This window comes from Epargyreus clarus, unplaced genomic scaffold (assembly GCF_041222505.1).
Source record: "Epargyreus clarus isolate Ecla_fem2 unplaced genomic scaffold, WU_Ecla_fem_2.2 ptg000006l, whole genome shotgun sequence".
NCBI classification, from domain to species: domain Eukaryota; kingdom Metazoa; phylum Arthropoda; class Insecta; order Lepidoptera; family Hesperiidae; genus Epargyreus; species Epargyreus clarus.
In genome coordinates, this window is record NW_027332214.1 from 6,356,908 (window position 1) to 6,380,408 (window position 23,501).

At 39.4% G+C, this 23,501-nt stretch overlaps 1 protein-coding gene across 2 annotated transcripts in view; it reads right to left on the bottom strand.

The window, feature by feature from the left end:
* The window catches only part of LOC140742824 (proteasome activator complex subunit 4), a 28,582-nt gene extending 6,581 nt beyond the window's left edge, over positions 1–22,001 (bottom strand). Inside the window, exons 1-19 of one of the 2 annotated variants that reach the window (XM_073073852.1) lie at positions 21,516–22,001; positions 17,322–17,462; positions 16,431–16,547; positions 14,046–14,174; positions 12,860–12,904; positions 11,728–11,938; positions 10,275–10,428; positions 9,479–9,656; positions 7,704–9,128; positions 7,164–7,338; positions 6,492–6,767; positions 5,590–5,852; positions 5,101–5,346; positions 4,569–4,813; positions 3,184–3,311; positions 2,366–2,554; positions 1,376–1,571; positions 781–980; positions 66–184 (exon numbers count right to left, since the gene is read on the bottom strand). In XM_073073852.1, the coding sequence (XP_072929953.1) occupies positions 66–184; positions 781–980; positions 1,376–1,571; positions 2,366–2,554; positions 3,184–3,311; positions 4,569–4,813; positions 5,101–5,346; positions 5,590–5,852; positions 6,492–6,767; positions 7,164–7,338; positions 7,704–9,128; positions 9,479–9,656; positions 10,275–10,428; positions 11,728–11,938; positions 12,860–12,904; positions 14,046–14,174; positions 16,431–16,547; positions 17,322–17,462; positions 21,516–21,745 (4,667 nt within the window). In that variant the 5' untranslated portion in view covers positions 21,746–22,001. The remainder of the gene's footprint in view (positions 1–65; positions 185–780; positions 981–1,375; positions 1,572–2,365; positions 2,555–3,183; positions 3,312–4,568; positions 4,814–5,100; positions 5,347–5,589; positions 5,853–6,491; positions 6,768–7,163; positions 7,339–7,703; positions 9,129–9,478; positions 9,657–10,274; positions 10,429–11,727; positions 11,939–12,859; positions 12,905–14,045; positions 14,175–16,430; positions 16,548–17,321; positions 17,463–21,515) is intronic. The other variant, XM_073073853.1, reaches the window with a different exon arrangement.
* Positions 22,002–23,501: the final 1,500 nt, after the last annotated feature.

Below are 23,501 nucleotides of genomic sequence, written 5' to 3' on the forward strand. Positions count from 1 at the left end.
TTGATTGTTATTTCACACTGTATGTATGTACGTTTTATATGTAAATACAAGTTTTTCAAACGAACCTGCCAACAATTTCGCGTACGCTTTGGTAAGGATGCTGTATGAAGTTTGCATCGTCGAGCCTCTTCAGCAACTCCGCAGCCAGCGGGGCAGCCCGCCATGTCAGGGATCCAAGAGCACCCTGAAAATAACCATTATCATTAACTAATCTGCTAAATACTACATCTTGTCTAGACTTAGTCTATTTTTATAAAAGGTAATTTTTTAATTTCTAACATTTTTTTTATAAAAACTACATAATGATGAAAAAAGATGAGCTTTATAACCACGCAGCTGGGTCTCGGAACCAAACCAAACCAACCAGTAATATCCAGTCGGAAAACCAGTATAATTTGATGCCGAGAATATTTCGCAGTCTGATCCCACATAAGAAGGTCGTCATGCACCAGCCCCAGCTCTCATCCAACCCTAGCAAAAATTTTAAGTGGTGCAGGTCATGGGGGGCGACGTTTTTTAGCTTTCACCTTATAGTTACGGCACAGAATATGTAAGTTGCAGCTAAGTACATTAAATTTCCGTTCAATTAACATCGTAGCCTTTTTACTTAGTAGTGACGTTTGGGTGTTTTTCGCGCCCCTAGTATAACGTCCGATGCGATCGCAACGCTCGCACCTCCCCTGCCTCCATCGTTCCCAGTGTTACTACACAATGATCGTAGAGCGAAGGGACTGCGACGTGTGTGGGCGGCCTGTGCCAACGCGCTAGAAGCGAGCTGACCTGCAGCGCGTACAGCCGCGCGCACACGACGAAGGACGTGTGGTGGTCGGGGTCCTGGTCGCGCGGCGCGGGCGGCGGCGTGCACAGCTTCATCAGCGCCTGCAGCGCGACGCCGCCGCGGCGGGGCTCCAGCTTCTCCACGCCGGTCGCCACGCACGTGCCCCAGTCCTCCATAGTCTCCGGTGTTACCGCTGTCAAGCCTGGATGAAAAAATATACGTTCAAAAACACCTGGCAAACGTATACCCTTATTTTATAAATCAAAAATATCAAAGAGCTCCATGACCAGTTTTAAAAATGACTTTAATGTTGTCCTATAAAATAAAGGTAACATAAACTTAGAATTTGTCGATGTAATAATGGTACGTAGAATTTATTGATTTCAATGACGGTCTTCGCCAGTTACTCGAATTAATTACATTAAAAAAAAACACTATTCAAGTAACGCAGAATTCAAATACAAATTTAAATGACAAAATGACAAATTAATTACAAATAGTTTAACAATATTTTAAATATATTCATATATATAGCATGCAATTTAAATACGATGCAACTCGAAACTATCATCATGCAATGAACAATCAAATCCTCACCCGCATTGATGATATCCGCAGCCTTTTGGTACATCTCGATAGCGGGCTGCATCGGCCAGTAGCGCGGCGCCCGAAGCGCTGCTGCGGCCACTTCCGCTGCGAAGCGCTGCAGCGCTTCCTGCGAATCGGCAGCGCAGCGAAGCGCGTGCTCGAGCAGCCTGTTCGCGACGCGCGGACCGAATTGTGCGAATACCATCTGTTAAGGAGCGAGAGATTTCATCATCAACCCATTACTGTATCACTGTTGGGCAAGGGTCTCCTCTCAGAATGAGAAGGATAAGGCCATAGTGGACTATGGCCTAAGTCTTCGCGGTGGACCGCGCTGGCCAAGTGCGTGTTGGTAGGCTTCACATACCTTTGAAAATTTTTGTTTCTCAAAGAATTTTCCAGTATTCTAACGGCAGGTTTCCTAACGATGTTTTTCCTTCTTGTTTAAGCAAGTGATAATTAATTTATAATACGTACATAACTTTGAAAAATCAGAGGTGCGTTGATTGGGATTGTTGTTGATTGGGAACCTGGGATTAGAACCTCGGATCCCTCGATCAAGAGGCCGAGTTTCTTAACCATTAGGCTATCATTGCTTTTTAGCGAAAGGCGTCAATTGAAATCTTTTTTACTAAATTAAAGTAGCAGAATCTGTCACCGCCGGCATGATTTATTAATATAGGAGTAGCAGACGAACACGCAGTCCTTCTGAAGACAAATTGGAATGGATGGAAATAGACATCTGTAATCCTGTAATCAACCCAGATAAAATTAGTTTCCTACCTGAGATCGGCCACAGATGTGCCGATACCCCTAAAGACTATGGGAACGCCTTGGAAAATCATGTCTCACTTAGCACATTCCTGAAAACAGAATACAGCAGCGCTTAATACTGCTGTTATAAGCCAGAAATAGGTGTGGCGGTGGTGCCGCCGGAGCCACAGTATATTGTGTATTGTACTTTCGAAATATGTATATAGATTATGGATTCTCGCAACTCACCCTGAACATGATGAAGCGCACACCACTGAACTTGTCCTTGCCCTTCTTCTCCTCGACAGTGAGGAAGCCCACCAGCTTGTCGATGTTTGCGTCATCGCTGAAGAACTCGTACACGTGGCGTTCGCCCTCCTCCATGTCCTCGGGACGGATGGCCGATGGATCGTATTGCTTCATCGGCGGTTCTATTATCTAGTTATACATACAAAAATCTATTAATATTCCATAGATTAGTAAAGATTACTCACCCCTAACAAGAAAATGTAAAAGTTTTGACAATGGAAACTGTCACTGTCATCTAGGAAGCCATTTAATGGCTTCCTTCAATTACGAGGCGATGCTTATCTATGTAATATTCAATGAGTTTAAAATGTAGGTAGTTGTATAAAAAGTATTACGATAAAATGCAACGAACTTTCTCGAAGTATCGTACTAAGTTAATACTATTATACTAATTAACTAAGATTATATTTTTATGTCATTTCTTTTTTCTTAACGTATTTTGGTCCTTCGAACCAGATGCAAGATGGTCAATTTAAATAAAAGCGTAAAAAAAGGAGAACATTTATTAAAATAATGAATAAACCGTTGCTATAAAAAGACATCATATAGGATCATTAATTAATGATGTTATATTGATACTATTTTAAAGAATTTTCATCAGATTACAAGTATCAAGTCCTCTGCAGTTTATATAGACAACAATACAAAATTGAATAATATATAAAACCAAACTGTACATACCTAGACTACTATTTTAATTTAAAATTCCCCTAAATACAAATGGAACTATATTTTAAGGAAATTATTATTCAAAATACCTCAAGCTTTTTCGGCCAGGAATAGAATCCTAAGAAGGGATTCCTCAACCACGGTGCATCCCATTCCTCCTCGGTTTGTGGGATCTTGTCTTCGTCCCAAATCGTCCACTCGAGATCCTTTCTGTATCCTATAATAAAAATGTTTACATCTTGTTAATAAAGTGTTAATATTTAAAGACTTGCTATTGGAAATGGATCCCTTCCTGTTTCTAATGGATTATTTATTTCTATTGATATGACATATATATTTATCAAACCAGTATCTTAATATCATTAATAGTGCGGTAGTTAGGTGAACTTTTTTCTTTGTTTATTCGCAACCTGTGCCCAGCATTGCAATATTGTATTGAAAACAATGATTACAATTATATTGTATAATAATTAATGTAGCAAAAAAAATATAATGGACAATATGCAGTAGAAACTTGTTAAATCGGACTCATGATTAAAGGGCCGCAGCAGATGTGCTACTTTTCGTATCGGCGATCGACGTATTAGCTGCTTTTCAGAAATTAGATACAACGATCAAACGGTACGCCCCGAACTCAATATTTCAACACAAAAACGCGACGCAGACTCAATGCAGTGGCTGAAAGGCGAATTTTCGTCATACACGTAATTGTATTTATGCTGTACAATCGCCAAAACGCGAATCGCCGACGCTAAAAGTAGCTAGTCTGTTAGGGGCATTACAAAGTTATGTGATCGCGGTTGGCCATGTGGATAGTCGCAAATACTTATAACATTATTCCATATTGACCAACCAGGAAATAATTATCTTCTTAATAATACAACATACATTAACAACAATAGAAAGACAACGCACAGCTTAAACCAGCTCTCGATCTACGGGCTTTTAAAATCGCACAGTCATTCATCATACAAACTTTTTTTTATTTATTTTTTATTTTTCACCCTTTAGATAAAACAGGGGATAAAATGTTTTTTAATAATATATGGGTGGCAGCCGAGCATGAAATCCACAAGATGGTAAGTGGTACCGCCTGATGCTGCCCATGGACATCTGTAATTAACCCCAGATAGGATTAGATATTCCTACCAGAGGTCGATCACAGATGCGTAGCTAGCTCTGAGGACTAAGATGGAACGCCTCGGAAAAGTTTGTCTCTCGTACTACTGCTAATTACTGCTGGTATTAGACAGAGATACGTGTGACGGTGTGCCGCCCGAGTCGATCCACAAAGCGTTCTATCACTTTAAACCTGTGAATAAACTCACCCGGAATGTGCACCTCCGGCTTCTCAACGCCGGCCACTTCGTACGGATCGACCTCGATCTTCCTAACGCTCCGCTTGCATTTCTTCATCAGTCGAACCACAAAGGTTTCTACTACCTTCAAACCTGTGAATAAACCTCAAACTCACCCGGAATGTGCACCTCCGGCTTCTCAACGCCGGCCACTTCGTACGGATCGACTGCAATCTTCTTAACACTCCGCTTGCGCTGTTTCATGGCGTAGTGGGTGAGGCGTTGCGCGGCGCGGCGCACGGTGATGTCGTCGTGGAGTAGCGAGCGCACTATCAGGTGTACCGCCTTGGCAGGGTACGGGGTTTGCAGCAAGGGGCAATACGACAGCATGTGCATCACGATCTCGAGGCGGCGCCATTGTCTGCGTGTACAAAGGGTATAGTTGTATATCTGTATAAAATAAGGTATCCCCTGCCTGTTTTAAGAGGCGACTTAAAATGGGCTTCCGGGGTTACGGCCGGCAAGAGCGGGAGCTCGAACTGCACTAAACTCGGGGGTTTAGTGCGGTATAAAAGTCTCACATGATGCGGCGTCGGTCCCACGGCCTCGGGTATCTTTTGAAGGTTTTCGCCTTGTCAAAGAAAAGTTGTACCAAATAATTAGACATACATGTTGGGTAAATATGACAGTGTAATCTGGTTAACTCACACATTGGAAGCCTCCGCTACATCGACCAAATCGAGTATCAGTTCATTGTAGAGCCTCACGCTCTTTTCAGAGGTAGCAATTTCCCTAGCAACGGCTTGTTGCAGTTGGCTCAGGAACGCCGGATCCTGTAGCTCCGACTCTGGCAATAAACTCTTGGCAAACTCCACAGCGGTGTCCGACATCTCGAGTGTAGTGTTCACTGTCGTGAAGTGTCGGTGTATGGTGTCGCTGAACGCTTGCTCTAATCTGAAAAATGTTTATGCATAGAGAATTGTTTATGGCGTTCTTGTTTTAAAATAAAACGTCACTGAATTTCAAGTTTGTTTTTAAAATTCATGTCAATATGGACCGTATTAAAAATAATTAGACGTTTGTACATCACTTTACTCTCAACAAGAGAATAAATAAGTATTATTAAACATTTATGCGATGCATCATAAATGTTATAATACATTTTAAATCGTTAAATTTGCCATAAAACCACCATACCTGATAATACTCGGCTTCTCACTGAGCGGAGTCTTCAAGACAGCCGGCCAGAGGGTCCTTATGGCCTCCCAGTCCTGTTTGGCGATGAGGGGTCCCGCGCGGGGCCCCAGCATGATGAACAGGGCGCCCTTGTGCCGGGCGTGCCACTCGTCCCCCTCACCCCCCTGCGACAGCAGCTCCGCCAGCTTGGGCACCAACAGCCGGTAGGAGTACGGGTAGTGGCTCAATAGCCAGTAGAGACGGACTTGAGCTAGCATTCTTACCTATGTAAAGATGTAAAGATTGGTTAATATATTGTTTAGAAGAGGTTTTAGCGACTTTCCATAGGAAAGGGGTTGTGTATTCGGCGCAGATTTCTTTAAAAAAATATATGATGGTGCGTCATCATTACTTTATCTTAACTATTATTAATAAATGAAATAAAAACAAAACCAATTAATAAATATTATTCCAGTGTATATACATATGATTTGATTCACTGAGCTATACATATTGATAGACAGCTCAAACAGCGCATTTAACGCGTTCAGTATGGTGGGTACGATCCACGTGTCGCAGTTTATGTGCGTTGTGTATGTGTAGTGTTGTATGCATGTGTGCGTGGCTGCGCCCACCGCCATTTATTTATTTATTTTATTGATCTAATTAGAACGGCCGAGGTCACTTGCACTAACTAGACAGATCAAACATACAGACAACTCACAGGACTTCAAGCATACAGACATGATTAGCTTTCAGTCATCAGCAAGCACATCACTGTTCGGATAATGATCCATGAGCGCGTTCAATGTCGCAAGTATTGTGTGTATTAAGAAAATACATCAGTGCTTTAATAGTCAGCCGCCTTTTTACTAGCTCCCTAGTCCGCATATTCATCAATGTGTTACAGTTAACCAACTCACCGAGCTATACGTGTTGATGGAGAGCTCGAACAGCGCATTCAACGCGTTCAGTATAGAGGGCACGATCCGCGAGTCGCAGACCAGGTCCAGCCTGTTCTCGTCTTGTAAGCGCGCGGCATTGGCGTGCACCATGCGCAAGCGAGCCGCCCCCGCCGCACCCCCCGCAACCCCTCCACGCCCGTCTAGCGCCCGTTCTAACGCACTGTACGAACGGATACGCGCCTCCATGCCCGGACCCGTCCGTTGACCCTTCAGGATTATTATGCGCTCCCATACCTAGAAAACAAAAGTAAGTATCCTCAATGTGTTCGTCGTAAAGTCATTATCAGCTTACTGCTGAACACGATTCATCCCTCAATGTGAATAGAGTTTAAGCTATAGTCCAAGTCTGTTCAGTCTATTCTGTCCAAGTTTATAATACGGGCCACAATGAACAAATCCGAATTAATATACCGTACACACCTATGAGGACATCAATTTTAAAGAATTTCCAAGCCTGTATGCTTCTTCAGGATGTTTACCTTCAATATTTAAGCGAGTATTAATTGTCAAATACACATATAACTTTATATAAACGATACACTATTGGACCCGATGTAAAAAGTGTATTACGTTTAATTTAATGTGTAACTAATAAATTCACGAAGTTAATTGACACAAGCCCTGTATCACCTGTATGAGCAGCTCGAGGCCCTTCGTATCATCCGTCTTATCCGCGATCATGCGCTCCTGGACTTGCATCATCAGCTTGGTCATCACCACACGGATGTTCTCACCATCGAGGGTCACCGCGTGCCTCGCGCCGCACACGAACGGCATGTGCAATGGTGGCACTTGGGACTCCAAGCTGGAAGAACATTTAATATACAAATGAATTCACCAATTTTTACAAATAATCATAAACTTACCAATTTTTTTATTGATGTTACTAAAGCTCGTCAATAGATACCAGGAAAAAAAAAAGATAAAGACACTGAACTGTACTGTTATAGCTTATTTATATATGTAGGTGGTGCTATTCTTAAAATAATATATAATGTACAAAAAAACAATGCTGGTACGGTGTAAAGTTAACCGGTTAAAAGACAAAATGTCACGATAAAAGCACAGTTTAAATTACATTAAACAAGTAACCTTCATGCAGAAATGACAATCAACATCCATTTCATTTTTCTTATTGAAAAAAATAGTTATAAAAATAAATTGACTTACAACTCGATGGGCTCCTCGTTGGGCGCCGGCAGGAAGCTGCTGCAGGACAGCGCGGCCGTGATGATGTGGAAGCTCCTCAGCCTCCGCTCGCGGCACATCGGCCTCTCCCCGCTAAGCCACTGGCGCAGCCGCTGTACCTCCGGTTTCAAGTATCTATCGATCAACATTTGAGCACATTCCGCCTCTTCCACTGAAGGAACGTGCCACTTGAAGTTTGTATCCTTCAAGAAACAACCCCTACCCCATTCTCTGATCGGCAACCACTCCTTGGGCGCTGCGCCGAAGTCCTTCGGCGAGCTGCGCCATTCCCTCAAATCCATGTAACTGAGGGAGTTCAGGACGTGGATCAAGCCCTCGCATGCTCTAGTCAGCGCATAGTTGGAGTGAAGCTTCAGCGCTCGGTCGAGCACGCCCAGCACTTGCGGCATGTACTTCAACAGAACCACACCATCGCATTCCACACAATGCATGAACAGCACGAGCCTGTACATGAGGTCTCTGGACGGGTTCTCCTCGTGTAGCGCCTCGTCGGTCGACAGCAGCTCCTGCAGCTCCTCGCAGAGCTTCGGCAAGAAAGCGGCTAAGGTCGCTTCGGAGTCGATGCGAGCGAACACACGCAACAACACACCGACCATGCTGCCCGACACGTGCGTTTCGAACGTGGACTCCGTTGCGAAAGCCTTGAACTTTCTCATCGCCTCCTGGAATATCTTAGGGGAGGATTGTATAAGAACGGAGGTGGCCGCCGACGATATGGCCGTCTCCATCACGGCGTCGGTCTTACTTCGCATGCAGTCCGAATCCTTTGTTTCCAGACGGACATGTTCCATGACACTCGATTCGATGATGATGAACAGTCTGTCTAAGAAGACCAATACGAAGTCCTCGAACTGGGCTGTAAGTTCGCAAGTGAGCAATTCCTCCTCGGTCAGATCCGACCAGTATTCGTGAGCGGAGCTGCAGTCTATGAAGGGCACCATCCCGCTAAACATTAGTATGAATTGCAAGGAGACCAAAGTCTTCTTGATGTCGTTGGGATCCAGTCCGGGCAACACTGCCATGAGGATGGGGATCACGTGGGTGGGTCCTTCCGGGTAGTCGTGGTCCGGGCCTCGCAGCATGGGCCTTGCGACTGCGGCGACCGCGGACATGGCGGCTGTCACTCGATGTGGCTCCGTCAGAGACGTTAGGGACGTTCGGAGTCTCTCGAGCAGCGGTGGCACGACGATGGCAGGTCGGAGGGTTGCCAAGTTCTGCAACGCATTCGATATGTCGAGAGCACCGCTCCGACTGTACACCGCTTGGAGCGTCGGCTCAAGTACGATGGTCACGTATTCCGTTATATCCGAATCTCGGAGCAAATATGCCTTAGGTGTCTGGTTTTCCCAGCCCTTCTTATTTCTCTTCTCGCGTTCACGCCGGACTCTAAAATATAATTCGCTTATTTTAATTACCTGTCATAACTTTTCACAATTTATTATACAATAGACACAATCTGAAATTGTATGCAAGAACATATGCAAAAGTATAATATGTTTGACGAGTAAACTTTAGACAAAAGTATATTCTTAAGTTATTAAACCTTGCGTGATAGTTTCAACATTCTATTTAAAGGAAAAATCGAGTCAGACAAATCCAAAACCTGTAGATCCAGAAAAGATTACAATTCCTTATTTTTCCATATAATGCCGGTTGGAAGCTGGAGTCCCTTCACCCATAAGTCAGTATAGATATCACTTATCGCCTCGCAATACACAAACGTTAATAGAACATACCTATTCAGGAACTCCCTAGCGAGCTTCCTGAGCAAGTCCCTCAGCTTGAAGGACCAGCGGCCGGCGTTGGCGCTGTGCAGGTAGCTCTCCACGCCGCCGAGGAAGGACCTCAGGTGTTTCAGCACCGCGCCGTCCGGGCAGATACTCCACACTATCCACGACGCTACATGCTTCGTATCTGGGAGGACGAAAATATTATATATTTTCTATATATTTATACCTAACGATAAGACAGACGGCCTACCTGGTGGAAAACAGTCACTGTCACCTGTGGACATTTGCAACACCAGAGTAGTCGCCAATGCATCGCCGGCTTTGAAGGAAAGCTCTTTTTGCACCTCTCAAAAATTATATAACGTCACCTTTTTTTTATGTAGGAATGGGTAGGCTGATGGTGGAAGCCTTGTGGTTCACTCCGGTGGCACCGCTATAGTATCTATTTCTGTTTAATAACATCAGTGTTAAGCCTCGGGAAAATATGTCTCTCTTACCAAACCTTTCTGTCGAGACCACAGGTATTATGAAGCAAGGTGTGGCGGTGGTTCTGAGAGTTCTGGCCATAGTTGACCCACCGTGAATTCTAGTGCTTTCAAGATGTACCATATACCAAGATATACCATGTACCATATAATTGTGAATGTACCATAGGCAGTAGTTGCCACTTACCATTACGTGGTACCACATGTTCGTTTGCCATTTTTTGTTTTTATAATATAGAGACGCAAACGAGCATGTTATGAGGAGAGACCAGAGCCCAGCAGTGGAAGATACATAAAGGGTTGTAGGTATTGCTTACCAAGACAATGGTTCCTACAGTACTGCAAGTCCTTGTAGCCGACGGGCAGGTTGAGCGCGTGAAGGAATCGCGCAAACATGTTCGGCACATACGGCGTCCAGTTCACGGCACCAGGGTTCCTCTTCGCCAAGGACGAGAAAAGAACTAGAAGATCCTGAAAAATTGTTACCAATTGTAAAATAGACAAGAACGTAGGAAATACTATGTACCTACTCGCTTCTTAATGCGTATATGGCAGAGAAGGCGCCACTGTACAAAACCTTTTTTTTTATAATATAGGAGTAGCAGACAAGCATACAGTCCACCTAATGGTAAGTGGCTACTGCCGCCCATGGACATCTGTAAACAATCCCAGATAGGATTAGATATTCCCACCTAAGGTCGGCCACAGGAGCGCCGCTACCCTTGAGGACTTAGCTGGAACGCCTCGGAAAAGTCTGTCTCCCTTACCACACCCTTCAAACCGGAACACAGCAGCGCCTAACACTGCTGTTATTAGGTAGAAATAGGTGTGGCGGTGGTGCCGCCGGAGCCGAACCACAAAGGGTTCTACCACCTTCAAAATGACCTTATGAAATGAAATATATTGGTTTAGTACACACCTACAAATTATAGTTCACTTTAGTTTTTCTTATACTACTACTGGATCAAAATATGACCTCAACTAAAAAGATTCATTAACAAACTCAACGGGTTTGTCTTTTTTCAATATCATTATATTTTATTATTATAGTTCTTTTGTTTCAAATGCCATCATTTCTTACATGCAATGTACATGTGAATAAAAAGATCACCTAAACCTTCTCCAAATGGCTGAAGAATGATTATAAATGGGGTTTAACTAAATTTTTTTTAGATAATGGTGATCAATTTGAATAACTATTTATTACAGCAGCTGCATCCTAGCCGTCTAGCCATTTCCAAAACGTTTAATACTATGTATTCAAGATCCAAATACTCCAACTAAGTCTATAAATTCGAGTGTCAAGGAATTCCGCCTAACATACATGATGTTTGTAATCATCATCATCATCATCAACCCATTACTGTCCCTCTGCTGGGCACAGGTCTCCCCTCAGAATGAGAAGGATTAGGCCATATTGGACCGCGCTGGCCAAGTGCGTATTGGTAGACTTCAGATGCCCTTGAGATTTTTTTTTTAAATCTCTGAGGTATGCAGGTTTTCTCACGATGTTTTCCTTCACCGTTTAAGCAAGGGATAATTAATTTCTAATACGCACATAAATTTGAAAATCAGAGGTGCTTGCCTGGGATTTGAACCTCAGACCCCTAGATCGAGAGGCCGCGTTTCTTAACCACTAGGGTATCACTACTATGGATGTTTGTAATATTTGGGTTTAATTATTTCACAAAACTAGATAGGTTTTGTTATCATTTCACTAGTACCCCAAACATAAATAAATCTTCAAAAAATTAATATTGGCAGTCTTACCGTCACCCCACACTGGGAGTTGTAGCACGTGTCCCATATGGCCATGAGCTTGTCCAGCCACAGCTCGTGCCCCTGCGCCGCGTACTTGGTCGGCAGTCCGTTGGGCAGGAACACCACCAATTGGCCCATCAAGTGTGTGTCGTTGGACCATAACCCGATCTGGGGCAACATCTCCTCCAGGATCTCTTTAGTAGCGTTAATGTCGAAATACCTGTTAAATTATATTTATTTTAGTTCGTGTCTTGACTGTTGTTACTACGGTTGAATAGGGTCTTGGGCGGGTATATAAGGTCATCCCATGTTAGACATTAATGCGACCCGGACCACGAAAAAAGTTTTCCCCAACAAGAGACAGACTAATTACTTAACACCCCAAAAAAGAAAACTATACCAATGCCCATGAATGTTATAGTTTCATTCTAGGATTTTACATAAAGATAATAAATTTATAAACACCCGGACCCCGAACCAAAACATAATAATATAATTTATAACCTTTATGACTAAATGGCTGGGGATCGAACCCGGAACTTTCTGTAACAGTTAGGTTAACTGCTGCAGGGCTACATACATATCTTTATTTAATAATCAGGAGATGTTGTCTTTTTTCTACAACTTATTCATACTATGTGCTTAAGATACATTTGTTCCAACGCTTTGTATTGTATTCTTTCATATATTCTCATAAAGTATAATAGCTTTTTGGTTACGAGGGGGAAACCTTCAAAAGGTACCCTACGCCGTGGGAGCGGCACGGGGTTATGTGGGATTCTTACCGCACTAAAACCCCCCCAGTGGCCGTCTTCGGCGCTGCGTAGAGGACTCCGAGATCTCCAAAGGAACGCAACCGGTCCTCTTAGCGCGTTGCCCCATCGGGCTCTGCCCAGGTGAGCTTGACGCTCGCCACACCGTCTGGTGGGCACGACGGTATGCGACCACACATACCGCCGTCCTTTCCGGGGCCGCTGGCCGGGCGGTTCGAGCTCCCACTCTTGCCGCCCGCAACCCCGGAAGCCCCTTTTAGTCGCCTCTTACGACAGGCAGGGGATACCGTAGCCCTACTCTGGTCCCGGAACTACAGGGACAAAACTATAATAGCTAGCACTGTAATTCATAAAGTAAAAATACTTACGGCTTAGCACATTTCACCATTGTCAAGTACGAGCCTTCCAGGGATCTGGAAACATACGAAAGTGTGTAACGACCGTATAAACTTCACACACACACACACACTACAACCCATCACATGCACACCTGAACCCACACCCGCTTACATGACTGCTGATTTGTGCTAAGAATAGTGACAAGATGAGGTATGATCCCAACCGCCCGACAACTACAAGCATTGGCGTAATTAGGGTGGTGTAGAACACCCCGAAACTTTGGGTAGATATTGTGGATACCGGTTATTAAGAGTATCAGTTATTTGGGTATTCCCTTGTAGGATTACGGACACCGTACCCGTAAGGCAATAAATAAAAGAAAGAAAAAGAAACAAATAAAAAATAACACATTACAAATTACTTAATAATTACAAATTGTTATAGGTGAAAATAAAATACATATTATATATTACTATATTTTATTACAACATTTATTGATAAACTAATAATTCTATGATATTTTTTTATTATTCATAAAATTTGCATATGTTTTTATAAATATTATATCATATTATTGAAAAATATTTTTTGTTGTAATTTTGCAGGGTATGGCTCACGTAATCTTACTTTGGAAGGAGTAAATTTGATCAATCTCTTGTTAAACAAATTGGAGATTCCCTTGATTTAGAAAGGAATGAATGAACGTCGGATGTACTACGCCCAATTTCATAAAATTAATGTCTAAAAATTCTCAAAAATAATGGGGTTGCTTAGAAAGGCAACTGTTGTTACGTTTTGATTAGATGTCATAAGTCAACCATTATTTTTTTACCCATTAATTTTAAATTTATTATTATGAGCTTGTTTGTATGCTGCTTCAATTCTACAATCTTTTAATTAAAAATATTTAAATATATTAATATTATATATTTATTTTTAATTTGCAATAATTTTTAGCATAAAACCAAACAGAATTTTATCAGTCATTATAAATTCATTAGAGCGAATTACACTTGAATTACATCCGCCGATGTTGTACCAATACCACATTGTAGCTCTTGTGATTTGGACCGTTTTTGAGAGCAGATCCCGACTCCATTTTAGTAGATCAATGGGGACCTCCAACAAGTATCCGGAATTCTATGACCCCCAGAAGAACAACTAGTTACGCCAATGCACATAAGCGCACCAAAATCTGTATTTGAATAAAATTACGTTGGCAACTCATTGTCGAAGTTTTGCCCGAGTCCGAACAAGTTTATTGCGTCATCAAGTCCGTAGCCAGATAGAAATTTGCGTACCAAATCGAGCATACTGCCTTCTTGCTTGCCAGTATTCTTTCGCCTAAACACACAGGTGAGGTCATATCTATTAACTTTTTAAAGGCAAAATCATTAAATTTTGTGCAAACATGTTATTTTTAAGCAATAATGCTGTTTTTTGGAAAAAAATCGAGAAATCGATTAACTCTAAGGTCTTACCTACCTAACATTAGTAACATTAATTCAATAATAACTTTTTGGATAAAATTAGGTATAAGTGAAGAAAAGGCTTACTACATGTATTAAGTTGCTTATGTCGAATAAACTGATAAATATTCGTACATTCTAGCATTTTAATACAGATGTTAGTCTACACGGATAACAAGAAATAGACGAATTTGCTGATTTTACTGTCCGCTAAAACCTACGCGGGTGCACGCTCACGTGTTTATATTGTATTCAAAAATAGTACGAGTAGCGCCTTAGGGGCGCTCGCGTGCGACGGGTCTCTACACGCGCGGCGGGCGCACCGCGCGTTCGAATGCGGCGGGCGCCCGCTCGTATACTATTTCAATCAGTGTTCTCGAACCTACCGGTCTTTCGGTATTTCTACCGAATTTGGCCCTGTCCTACCGAAATGCATTGATTTTTCCACGATTTTTGCGGATGTAAATTATCCCGATTTTTTTATCGATGTTTGATGCAGAGTGGCGAATTTTAAGAAATTGTTGACAAATTAAGACATTGCTCATAATTGAGAACTATTTTGGGTTGAGGTCAGTTTAGTAACCGATATATAGTCAAGTATCAGCGAAAACAAAAGCTCGTCAGGACGAAATAGTCTGTGAAATAAAGGTATGTCAAGGAGAAAAAAAAGGTAGCCAAAATTTAATATTGTATTGTATTAATATTTTGCCATACACCGATTTTGGGTACGAATATCATCATCATCATATCGCTGGGTTACCTTTTGTTAACAGATTCCATCTATATCGCCTTCGCAGTATTTTTTTAAGTATAATAACATCTTCATAATATTTGCAATACTACCTCATGCTCATTACTTATGAATGTAATTTATTAATCTTAAGTTCTCATTTAAGTGAATTCTAACCAATTATTTTGAGAATAATTGATCTTTAACCATAATATATCGATTTTAGTGGGCTTCTCTACCGATTTTCTTTATTCGAGAACACTGATTCGAATGTGAGTCGAGCGAGCCACTACGTACCGCGTGTTGCACGCGACGGACGCCCGCGGCTGTTTCCGTGCGCGCCGGCGCGGGCGCCCGCTCCGTGCACGCGCGCCTGTTTTAGCGGGCGTCCTATAACATTGATGATTACTCATTTAGATAGTACTAGTTCTAACGAGTTTCGGTGTATTGTGGAAACGTGATTGATTTTATAATTTTGTATTGAAATTAAATTTTGAATTTCGATACTCTCTACTGTTGCCTAAGCCGATTCAAATAAATAATAATCATTTTGATCAATCTACGTGTTTATTAACATTTCAGTAGCATCATATTCAAAAATATAATTCTGTGTGATATAGCGTAATAGTTTAGTGGTTGAAACTCAGACTCTCAATCGGGGGGTCTGAGGTTCGAATCCTACGCACGCACCTTTTCAAAGTTATGTGAATATACTTCACATAACTTTGAAATAGAAATTATTGAACAGAAATAGAAATTATTGTCAATTACCTACTCATTACGAAGTAACAATAATTTCTAATTTACACATATTCTAATTTACTTAAAAAAAAGTTATCAAAGGTATGTGAAATCTACCAATTCGCATTTGACCAGCAGATGGACTATGGCCTTAACCCCTCTGACTCCGAGAGGAGACCCGTAGCCAGCAATTGAATAGTAATTACTTGACGACGCTGACGATGATTCTGTATATTGGGTACCAAGGACACATATACACAGATACACAAGCGCCCAGACCAATAATTCACAATGTTAAGTATTATGTACTCAAGGGTAAGTAAAAGACAGGCAGGGTCACGGACATAATTTTATCTATATATATGTATATAAAAATTAATGTTTATCTGTATGCCCTTTATAGAATCATGATATGCATTTGATCATGTGATGATCTTCAGCAACGTTGTGCATGAGCTCACGAAGGTTTCTGAGTTTGTACGACCAATTTTCGACCGATGGCACCACTGTCATTCCAATGAAGGTACACATTTTCAGGTATATGTAAGTCAAGTCAATCTTTTTTTTTAAACGCGGGAACAGCTGTAGGCACTACTAGTATCTAATAAACAACTCGTTCTATGCAAGCAAATCTGTGGAAAGAACATATAATATACATACGGTTGGTAGTGGTACATCCCCACGAGCGTGGAACTCTTGTTGAATATCTTGTTCCCGAGATCATATAGCGGCCGCCAAGGCAGTGTCATCTCATCGGGAGCAATCAAAGTCCTTTTCCTGTAAAGATACAATTGTTTCGTATAGGCCAAACGATATGCTCTTTGGCAATTCACTGTTTTTGAGAGCCAAGGAATGCTATACCTTTCTTATACATAATGCTCACTAAAACAATAACTAATCATACAATTAAAATATACAAGTACTGATAAATTTATCTGAACAAACGTCTGAAATCAAATCCGAATATTTTAAGCTGAAACTTATAATAAATCTGGTGCTTCCTCTGAAGGATAGGTTGGACGTCTGAAATCAAATCCGAATATTTTAAGCTGAAGCTTACAATAAATCTGGTGCTTCCTCTGAAGGATAAGTTGGAACAACTAATGTATTATATCAATATTATTATGTTTACCAAACTCTACTATCCTTACATATATTTTGCTTGTCTTTTCTGTTCACTTTGTTGTTATTATGGATTTTGTAGAAATATCAGAATTTTGCTTTTAATCTTGTATATCCCTATATGCTATATATAGATAACAGCTATGCTATATATAGATAGCGAAGATTTGAATCGTAATAACCGTACTCGCGGTCCTTAGATGCACAATCAATCCGATGTTGGTGTTGTTTTCATCAACGCCAACCCTATAGGGAAACTATTATTAAAATCCCTAAAAATCAGAATACTGTAAAAACTGTCTTGGTAATCACTTATCGATAAATATGATAATGCATGCCATGTGTTTTTATTAAGTTCTCTGCAATATATGGGAACAATATACTGCATGCATGTAGAATAAATGCATATTGCATGCATAGTTAACTTACTTCGCAAGTAAGACAAACACGGTCGCAAACTTGTGAATCCGGCATGGTTCCAGATCCGGGATCAGAACAAGCTCATATGCCAGCTTGATCAGGGCGATATGGTCTTCTTTCGAAAATTTCAGTCCATAAATGCGGATGTACCTGAAAAAATAGGATTTTATAAGTTTTCCGTCTGGCGGAGCGGTCACCATACCGGTCTAACGCGCAAAGGGTCCCGGGTTCGATCCCTGGCCAGACAGATATGTAAATGATGAATTTAGATTTCTGTTCCTGGGTCTGGGTGTTTGTGTATGTGTCCATGGCATCCACGACACAGGGAATCCTAGTGTGGGGCTGTGAGTGTAGAAAGCGTTTATTTAAAAAAATATATATATCATTAAAGTTGTGATCGGAGGATATTATTTCCTATAAGTTGTAACAATCTAGCATGCAGTTCACCTGACGGTAAAAGGTTATTGCTGCCCATGTACGAGTACATCTGTAAATAACTCCCTATAGAACAGTACCGAAGTCAATCAGATGTATTTGCACTCCTGAGGACTAATATGGGCATAGGAACCACCAAAACATAATAAGAAGAAATAGGTGTGGTGATGGCACTCCCCAGATAAACCATACTGGTTCTAGCTATATTTGAATATTGCTAACAATATGCTCAATTAACTTAAATAAATGTATAGTGAATCATTAGTTTTTACAACATTATGAATGTTTTTATATATTTGATAAAATAAAAGTAACATACCTAATAATCTTGATATATTATTATCAATTATAAAACAATAACTTTATTAAAATGTTGTAATTTCACTTCGAGTAATGAAGTAATACTAGTGTTGGATAACATTTTTAAGTATAACTGATATATACAAAGAAATTACAACACTACATATCTTCTTATCAATTTGATATCCAAGTGATTAAAAACTTAACATCTAATTTGGGAGATCCGAGGTTCAATAATTCCTAGAACAAGAACAGTCTTGTGATAATCTTAATAATTGATTAGTCTTAGTGAGAAATGTCTGGGCTTAGCTAGTTCATTATAAATTGTGTTCATAAAGGTTACAAAACCTCTAAAAAATGTTAATATGTTATGTCTATTTAACCATTAATTTTATACAATAGGATTTATACACTTTATGTCTATGTATACTTTATGTATATGTTTATATATGTTTTTTTCATAAAATTGGAGAACAAGTACGCAGTCCACCTAATGATAAGTGGCTACTGTCACCCATGGAGATATATAATTAACCATTGATAAGATAAGAGTCCTACCTGAGCTAACAATGCATTGCTACCCCTGAGGGTTAAGTTGGAATTCCTCATATAAGTTTCCCTTACCACGTCTTTCAAATGAGAACACAAGAGTGCACAACACTGTTGTTAGGCAAAAAAGGTGGAACCTCCGAAGTTGAACCATAAAGCATACTGCTACCTTCAAAGTATGTAAATATGTATGATGATCTTGTTTTATGTTATGAAAGCAACAAACAGGCAGACAATATGGAATCCATCTGTCAAGATTGAAGGTGGTAGAACCCTTTAAGGTAAGACTCCGGCGGCACCACCACCACACCTATTTCTACTAATAACAGCAGTGTTAAGCGCTGCTGTGAATATTCAGGTTCAGACGTTTCCGAGGCGTTCCAGCTTAGTCTTCAGGGGCTGCGGCGCATCTCTGGCTGACCTCAGGTAGGAATATCTAATCCTATCTGGGGTTAATTACAGATGTCCATGGGCGGCAGTAGCCACTTACCATCAGGTGGACTGCATGCTCGTCTGCTACTTGTATACGATAAAAAAAAAAAATAAGTAATTGCTGGTGGGAGATATATGCAAAACCCCAAGTTGGATAGAAACGCCATCCTTTAAGTATAAATTTGGACTTGCCATCAATATATAAGTCAATATTGATATGTCAATAGTCTGGGCAAAGTCACCTTACTGACAGTTTCACCATATTGCCTTATAGATTACTAGCTGACCCGGCTAACTTTGTACTGCCTCAAAATTTATTCATCAAATATATTTCATATAAAATATAGCCCATGTTACTCGTGGATAATGTAGCTTTCGAATGGTGAAAGAATTTTTAAAATTGGTCCAGTAGTTTTTGAACCTATTCATTCCATCAAACAAACAAAGTTTTCCTCTTTATAATATTAGTGTAGAAGTATAGATGATCTAATAGTAGTAATCAATCTAAACCAGTTGCAAAATTTTACCTAATAAGGTAAAATTTTGACAATTTTTTTATCAATGATTGTATTTTCTAAGAAATGATTCATTATTTTCAAGTTTAAGTTAACTATAATACATATCAATACCTTAATTCGCAAATCAGCCAACTCCACTTTTTGTCAAAATGTTTTTTTTATTTATTTTGATTTCGTTCAACGCCATTTACTATCAAAATAAATAAATAAAACATTTTTGACAAAAAGTGGAGTTGGCTGATTTACGAATTAAGGTAACAATATATAAATTGATATTATTGATAAAAATTGATTACACATTATGAGTCACAATTTAGAAGTACAGTTTCTCCATTCTCTTATTATTTCATAATTATACACACATTGATAAGATAAAAAAATATTATATTTATTAATTATTACTGCATTTTTATGTTAACAGTCCCAGAAGCGAGTTTCTTTTTGAATTTTTGCTTTAATTTTAAGAGATCATTGTTAAAATAGTAAGAATAGAGAAAACCTCAGCTTATTTACAAGGATGAAGACTTTGTAAGTCACTCAGGAGACATCATTGGCACTTTATTTTAATACTATAATACCAAGTTAGTTTAGAAGTTGGTAGAAACCGTCTGTAGTTCAACCAGGCAACACCACCACCACACTATTTTCTGCCTAGTAACTGCAGTGTTAAGAGCTGCTGTGTTCTGATTTGAAGGGACATATACTTTTCCGAGGCATTCTAACTTGGACCTAAAGGGCAGCCACACACCAGTAGCCAACCTCAGGTCGGATCTTATCTGCGATTGATTCATAGGTCCATAGACGACGGTAGCCATTTACCATCAGGTGGACTGCATGCTTGCCTGGTACCCATATATTATAAAAAACGTATATGAAAGGTTTGGTAAGGCAAAGCCACTTATACAAGAGGATGTAATCTAGTCCACAAGAAAACTCCCAAGTATACACTCAGGGATTATTTTTCCGAGGCATTCTAGTTTACTCCTCAGGGGCAGGGCGTCTGTGGCCGAGCTCAGGTAAGAATCTATTCTTATGTGGGGTTGATTACATATGTCCATGGGTAGCAGCAGCCACTTACCATCAGGTGGACTGCATGCAGGTCAGCTAGTCCTGTACTAAAAAAATAAGTAGCAACACATCTGTCGTAAAACTCTCATATAATTTATAATATAAACTTATTAAATTGTTATAATATGTATTTTTTCTTACTCCAAATACATATTTATATTTCTGCTGTTATCGTTATTGTTCGTCGTTTTTCACTTTTGTTGCTTTGCAACACCTGCTACAAATTCTCTACATCCACCCAGGGTTGACTCGTAGAGAATGCCATCAGGCATTATGTTTGCCCTTTTGTACATTTCTTTTTAGAGGTGATGCAATAAATTTTAAATAAATAAATAATTTGGTGTTAATTCATATGTCCATGGCTAGCAGACTACGAGCCATCTGGTGGACTGCATGCTTGTTTGCTATATCTATACTATACTATATATTTTTTTAGCTTTTGTTTAGCTCCATAAAATATAACATATTTTATTCATAATTAAATAAAACAATTTCATTATTATCATCTGTGATAGTAAGCAGTACAATGCCAGGTGTAGGGTTAAGGAAGTTCTGGGTGGCCGCCAGATATTTAAGACATGGTCAACAATATGCTGCCAAAGGTTAAGATCAACACAAACATAACTTTAAATATAGACAAACACTCCTGATATTATCTAAATTTCAATAAATCTTGGTATTTTATTGTTTGAAAAATTTTTTTTTGATCTTTGTCAGCATAGTGATAAGCAATTTTTGAACTTGACATTTGAATGTTTATGTATACTATCGCTATATTTTTACGCACCAATTAACACTGCGCGAGCATCTACCCGTATTCTATATTACACATCAAAATCGATTAACTGATTGGAATAAAAGAATTGTATGATGTATATAAAATATAACAACTCCTACTTACTTCATTAGCCTGGCTGTCCACATACCGCAGGCTGGTTTCATCTCGCGCAGCATCACAGCTTTGCCGAGATTAATCTTGACCTGCTCCAAAAACTTGGTAGACTCTTCGTCCAGCTCACTAGCATACGGCAGAATATGGTTTGTTAAAATCTCCTTCTGCGGCTGGAATCCCAATTTATCTACCCTCTCTGGGGGTAGATCCACTAGATCGAACTCTTCGTCTTGGATCATTTTGGACGATCGAGTTCTACTGCTTCATTTATTAATTATCCTTGTGGGTTTGTGTCCATATGAACACAGCTGTTACAGAGGACAACACTTCTGCAAATAATCACTGTCGTTCGTCATGCACAAATTAAATTCACAGTTCACTACTGAATTTACACAAGTCATCTACATAATTTCCTTTACAAGAAAAGAAATCCGAATGACTCGAACTATACGATTCGACTATACGTACGTTCCGTTCTACGGCATTTTGATTGACGTAAATCTACAAGCAATTAAGTGTATCATCTATGTCTACAAGTATCATTTTGCAGTGTCACGTCATTTGCACGCACTGTCATTGATAAATTACAATTCTTTACACGTATTTATTGCATTTTAATTATTTAACAAAACGTTGTTTAGCAACAATTTATATCAGTACAATTAGTACATACGTACATTAATACATAGTTTCAGTTTTTATTTTGTTAAATAATTAGGCAAAAGATAAGAAATAGTTTAAGATGGCATAACATTTCTTCGATTAGGGCGACACCACACTATTATTATTTTGTATATTGTATGTAAAATAAAGTAAATAGGTTTTAGATTATTCTAACAAAATATAATTTAATAACCTTGATAAGTATCTATGTAAACGCCTTGTATGATGATCACAAAAATACTTATTCGGAATGGAATGCAAAATGACGATGCCGTAAAATCAATAACTATGTTTTTAAATCTTTCTAGACTAATGCCTTCATTGTGCCTTCAATATTTGAACTCTTAAACATATGGTATATTTTCAAGTTTAATTGTAAAGTTTTTATTATTAATACTGCTTAGAAATATATCAATTTTAATAATTATAAGACAAGCGTTATCTTAAAATTTATTTTGGAAGTTTTCACCCATTGATAGCCTATAAAACGTTGGTTCTTCATTTGTATTCCTGTTGGGCTTTCTCAAAAAATCTAGAATTCCAAAATACAAAATATTAGCGCAATCTTTAATATTATTATTAAAGATGTGCTAATATTTTATGCTAAAGGTAAGGAATATTTGTTGAAATAAGTTTATTATTTTTAAATATATATCTTTTTGTAACATTAATATTTTCTCCCTTGATAAGTAAAATAGATAAAACATCCTATTTTATTCATCTGAGATTTTATCACTTGAGACTAACTTCATCCTATGTTACCTTTGCGCGCGCAACGTTTGTTTAATTTGTAAAAATTCTCACTCATCTGATGTTATAACTTCACTTATCCTTCCGGAATAATTACATATTACTAAAATACTAGCATTTATAAATATCGTTTCGATAACATTAACATTACGCGATTATCGCGATTAGGAAACGTTAAGCGATTATTGGTAACATCCGCAATTTATCTAAATTTTTGGCTACCAAAGATCGCAACATGACAATATTTTGGTTATGAAGAAATTGTCAAATGTCAATCTTTGAAATGCTAAACATTGGATAGATTGATTAATAATAACGAGCGCAAGTGGCGCACCATACGCACCCTGGCGTTCCTAGCGCGCACTGACATTGTACTTCATAAAAGCGAATGATTTGGTCGAATGGTTAAAGTGTCGTAAGGTAATAGTAATAAAAAACTTTTCAAATCATTTGTTTTATTTATCTGGTACAAAAGTTTAATAAAGTATGAAAGTTTGAAAATAACATTATCGCGTAGAAGCGAATCCCCAATAAGTGGAAAATATGAATTCATTTAGGTTTAGGAAAATGCTGAACTAAATG